General features: G+C 27.7%; 1 protein-coding gene across 1 annotated transcript; it reads left to right on the top strand.

Moving 5' to 3' along the window:
- LOC109330650 (caffeoyl-CoA O-methyltransferase-like) lies at window positions 1,904-5,518 on the top strand. Its single transcript, XM_019564905.1, has 5 exons — window positions 1,904-2,065; window positions 2,158-2,237; window positions 3,400-3,544; window positions 4,069-4,200; window positions 5,143-5,518. Exons 1-5 carry the CDS (start codon window positions 1,982-1,984, stop codon window positions 5,434-5,436), a joined length of 735 nt encoding a protein of 244 aa, XP_019420450.1. The 5' UTR covers window positions 1,904-1,981; the 3' UTR covers window positions 5,437-5,518.

Here is a 5,807-nt window from a genome sequence, read left to right as displayed (position 1 = left end):
CGAAAGTATAACACATAACTTGTAATGTTTTCAAAATCATTTGAGGCAAGAAATAATTACATCCTTCAAATCAATTTTACCCTCTTGAATTTGTAAATAGTTAGTTCTTTACTTTTTCATGTTTCTTAGTTCATAAAATCATAAAAACAACTTTAATTGTTACTTTATTACTTTTGATAAAAGATACAAATATGAGTACATTTCTATTAGGCAATTACTTGTGGTTCGACATTATCATGAACTAAGTTGTAGGTTAAACTCTTTAGTTCACTTAATTCCTTGTGTTAACTTATAAATTTTATTTGTTGTCAAAGAAAGAAACCTTAATCAAAGTGCAATCTAATTCATAAATATATTTGTGAAAAGGAAAAATACACAGTCATAATGGGTGATCTAACTACTAACTTTTACTTTCTGTCATTTATTTTCCGCAACTAACATTTATTTTCTGTCATCTAAATTCTACAACTAACATTTATTTATTGGTTTATTTATTTATTCTTTACCAACCTTCCATAAGGAAGTAGTTCATTTAATAAAAGAAAACGAAAATAAATATCATTCATTATTACTTGTGTTAATTTGCTAAATTCATACCATTATATCGGCGTTAGAATTAATCCAACAAAGCCGAGATGATATGAGATTGTTAATAATTAATAAAGCTAAGTTTTTGATTAAATGAGCATTCTTGAAATCATTATACCGACGTTGGACGAGATGGTGAGCAAATAATCGACCTGTCATTAAATAAATCAATTAAGAACTTGTCTCACCAAGCAAGAAAACTCTTTCAACAATAATATAGCAATTCAAATTTCATGATACACTATTATGATGACGTTCAACTCATATAATTGACCCTACCTAATAGATCGTTATTCGATTGATATAGTTGATATCACCTAGTAATTTTAATACTTGACTGTTCTCGTACAATTTTACTTCCATGAATATTCAATTCGAAAATTCACAGCTTTATTTTTTAAAATTTATGAACATATGGCAAATAAAAAAAGAAAAAAAAACAATAAATAATACATAAATATTAGGTATTTTATAAGAAAATGACAAAAAATCCTTCTGGAATGATGTTTATTATAAGGACAAGCGGAGCAATAGTTGGCTATTTAATTGGACTCTTTGCGTGCATGAGCCAGCTGTTGATGGAAATCATTAGGAGGTTATAAGTCAAGAAAATGACATTTTTATGAATTAATGAAATGGACATGCCATTAAAAAAATGTTAGTAAACTACCCGTCGAATATGTTACTTGCCAGTTTGTTTATAAGGGGAAGAAATAGAAACTTCCGGTATCACTTTATAAATGTATTTCATAACTGATAAATCTTTTCATTTCTTTAATTACCTTTTAAGAACTTTAGAGCCATCAAATATACAGATGAGATAAGGAGATAACTCTTTACTATTCTTTTTTCTCTTCTTTCCCATATGAAAATCAACTCTCACAACGGACCATCACTCATAAAGGTGGGGCACTAACACTTTAAGACGAAAGTAGCCCCAAAATTAAGGTCAAACAAGGTGCTGAAGGACACGTAAATGGTTCGCACGACGAAGAAAGGGGAATATATTAGGTGAGGTATTAGAAAAAGGAAACTTGTAGTTACCAACCCATAGCTAAAGCATGTTGACTTGTCAGCCACCTTCAAAGATATTATTTTTATTACTACCAAAAATATTTTATCACTTCTTGGGTAAGGAACTAATCTCTTTTGAATATGTGACTGCCCCTTATATCAAACCATTAGTCATTTTGGAGAGCTAACATGGTATTATCCTACTAAACCAATGACTTATTGTACCTTTAAATATATTTAATCCCACAAAAATCAATTGTCTAAGATTCCTTCAATTTTGCTCTATAAATTGCACAGCATTTGTGGCTTTTATTCAAATTGAAGAAAGCTATACCAACTCCTAAAGCAAAGAAAATTAAGCTGCATACCAAATACAGATATGGCTGCCAATAATGAACAAAACAAGTTGGGGCACAAAGATCTTGCTCATAAGAGTCTCCTTCAGAGTGATGAACTATTCCAGGTACATTCAATAATTTTGCATTTGATCACTTAAAATAATCATTTTTTTTTATTTCTAGTAATTTTTTCTAATGTTTGCTTATGCATGTGCAGTATATACTTGAAACCAGTGTGTTTCCAAGAGAACACAAAAGCTTGAAAGAACTCCGTGAAATGACAGAAAAGCACCCTAGGTAAGATTATAAATTATTTGACAATTTTTCTTGCAACAAATAAAATTATTTATATATGCATGTAGTAAAATTCCTAAAACTATATAGAGAGAGACGACATTCTTTTTAATGAAACATAATTGGTCGATTCATGGTTACTTTCCTTCATGCACATATATACGAATAAAGATTTATATGTCTGATATTGTCAAAAATAATAATAATAATAATAATAATTTAAAATTATTAATTAATATGACATATTTTTATTAATTTAGAATAATATGGGAGACAAGATTAGAGCATATTTCTCTTCCATATACATATACTATATGCAATTAATATTAATGATAATGATAACCAAACAAAATTCAGGAAACTACATATATGCATATTATGTCTTCGAAAATGTCTTTGGAAAACAAACTTTTTCGTATCCAAAGGGGTTTGAACTCGGTTACTCAATTTTTAAGTTATTCAAACAAATTGTGCTTGTGCACAAAGTCATCCACCATAATATTACAAAGAGTAAATTACATTCAGAAACAAATCACTCAAACGTTTTTAAAACATATAAAAACTACCCCTAATTATACATATATATTATACTGATTATCCATGTAAGATATATAAGTGTAATTTCTTAAAAAAAAATTGTGACGAGTGTAATTAAGTCAAACACAATATGATATATTGTGAAGACAAATCTAAATAGTATAAGAGTTGATGTCTATTCATTATTTTGGTTAGTTACAATATTAATTTAAAATCATTCTTAGAATTATTGATGCTGTTTGTAACGAATAAAAAATAATGAAACTCTTATACTATTTGGATTTGTCTTCTCAATATATCATATTTTGTTTGACTTAATTACACTAGCCACATTTTTTTGTTTAAAAAATTATATATTATAATTTTACTAAACTCAGGGAATTGTTGATGTAATTACTTTATTACAAATTAGTATAAAGATTTATATAAATGAGTATGTCTTACTATTTATTTGTTGTACTTTTTAAGGAAACAATGATAATTAAAAATGAATGACGGATAATACAATGACATTATATAAAATTCAAACATTTTATTGTCGGTATATACATTTTTTCTCATATATAAAATTAGTGCCAATTTGCAATAAATGCTTTCTGAATTGATTTACATGATTTTTAAAATATAGGAACCTCATGGCCACACCAGCTGATGAAGGACAATTTCTGAGCTTGTTGCTTAAGCTTATCAATGCTAAGAAGACAATCGAAATTGGTGTCTACACCGGTTACTCTCTGCTTTCCACTGCTCTAGCTATTCCCCATGATGGAAAGGTTCTTATTTTGCTGAAATTTTAAATATTATCTATCTTCTCATATATTGTTAGTCCTCATGTTTTGTGATATCAATTTAGTCATTTAAAAATTAAAAAACAAAATATGATCCAAAACTTTGAAATTTGAGTCAAATTAGTAAGTTTTAGCATATTTTACAACACTTGATAGAGACTAACTGAAACATAAAAATTACTATTTTGTCTTATTTGAAATTTTTAAGGATAATTTTAAATTCTTTTAATTTTGGAAAGATTAAATTGGTAAGTTGAAAAAACATGAGAAACTGAAAGACATATTTTCTCTTACTATTTTAGAAGATTGCATTCCACAACAACTATGACCTCAATATTATAGTTTTAGTTGTCTCCACAACCTCATTGGGATTACAACATAATTAAAAACTACATGGACCATATTTTCTTGCAAATTTTCGGATTTGTGGTAAACAGAAAACAACTACAATATTAATTTGGAGGAATATGATAGATTCATGTTTAATTGAAGTTGTTTTAATTGATTAGATTTTGGCTATGGATGTGAGCCGGGAATATTATGAACTGGGATTGCCCATAATTCAAAAAGCTGGGGTGGAACATAAGATTGACTTCAGAGAAGGACCTGCTCTTCCTCTTCTCGATGAACTGCTTAAAGATGTGAGTGCACTATATGTATCACTATCTTATTGTAATTTATATTCTGCTAATACGGAGAACAATAAATAATTTTATGCTACTTAAATTATAAATTTTATTATTCTTTTCATCTTTTATGTTTCATATATTTCTTTTATATGCTCTTACGGTTTAATAGTTCTAATCTAACTTTTAATAAAAAGAACTATAGAAAAATATAATTTAACTAGTATATTCTACTATATTCAACCTCACAATCCGTGTTTTATTTTTTATAAAAAAAGATCGATATAAAATTAAATAATTATGAAATTGTTTTGAGTTTCGCATTATATATTTACCTTTATATTTAAAAAAATAATAAGATACTAACAAGTGTAGATCTAGTGGTTAAAACATGTTAAATATTCGATTTTTTTTAGCGACATTTTTTATGGAGACAATCACACATCCTGAAATACCTTAGTATACCCTTAGTTTTACCAAATTTAAATAAATAATAAGATGTATTTTTTTGTTACTCCCAAAAATGTATTTTTTTTACTTATGTATCTTTAAATATTTAAATTTAAAAATTAGTAATATAATGTAAATAAAAAATCCTCCTTCTAAATTCACTTTTAGTTTTTCAAGTTAATTTTAATCGAAAAAAATGAAAATTTAGATATCATAGTTGGTTATTTATTTATTTTTTAATAGGAAAATGTTATTATATTAGTGTTTGTTGTAGCTGATATTCTAATTTTTAACCTCCTTCCCTCTAGTCCTTATCTTTAACCATCAAATTACTTTGTAATTCTCATTTTTTTTATTTTTTAAATTTGTTACCACAGGGACTCAAACTTTTAACCTCTTATTAATTCCTTAAAGGCATCCACCTTAGCACATTATTACTCCCTTTATCATTTGTATTCAATTCCTAGTCTATGGTTTGTGATTCATTAAATTGTGTTAATTCTGCAGGAAAAGAACAAGGGATCATTTGATTTTGTGTTTGTGGATGCTGACAAGAACAACTACTTAAACTACCACCACAGGGTGATTGAGCTTGTGAAGGTTGGGGGGCTGATCGGGTACGATAACACCTTATGGGGTGGATCTGTTGTGGCCCCACCTGATGCACCTCTCATGGATTATGTCAAGCATTATCGTGGTTATATATTGGAGCTAAACAAATATCTTGCTGATGACTCAAGAATTGAGATTTGCCAGCTCCCAGTTGGTGATGGCATTACCCTTTGCCGCCGCCTCGTTTGATCACGGAGAATGATATATTTTCCGATAAATTCTTTTATACTGTAAGAAAAATAACATATGCAAAGCAAAACAATAATTGTTTTATATTTGACATATGTCACTTTTCAATAGTATACAAGATTTATGGGAAAATTTTGTGGGATATATCATTTCTGTTTCAACACTCTTTCTCATTTCGATTTTCATTCCCATTTCCAATCATATTCTGTTTGTGTGCTTCAATAATATGTTTTGTTTTTTGAATTCAATATTCTGTGTTTTTATATAATGAATCAATATACAATTTTATTCATGTGTTTCATTTTATTTTTATTTAACATGAACATGAGATTGATAATGTATTAATAATATAAAATTTTCATAATGTCATT

The sequence above is a fragment of the Lupinus angustifolius genome, chromosome LG17 (assembly GCF_001865875.1).
Source record: "Lupinus angustifolius cultivar Tanjil chromosome LG17, LupAngTanjil_v1.0, whole genome shotgun sequence".
In the NCBI taxonomy this organism is placed as follows: Eukaryota; Viridiplantae; Streptophyta; class Magnoliopsida; order Fabales; family Fabaceae; genus Lupinus; species Lupinus angustifolius.
The sequence above is the reverse complement of the archived record's forward strand: the minus strand, read 5'-3'. Positions and strand labels throughout refer to the sequence as shown.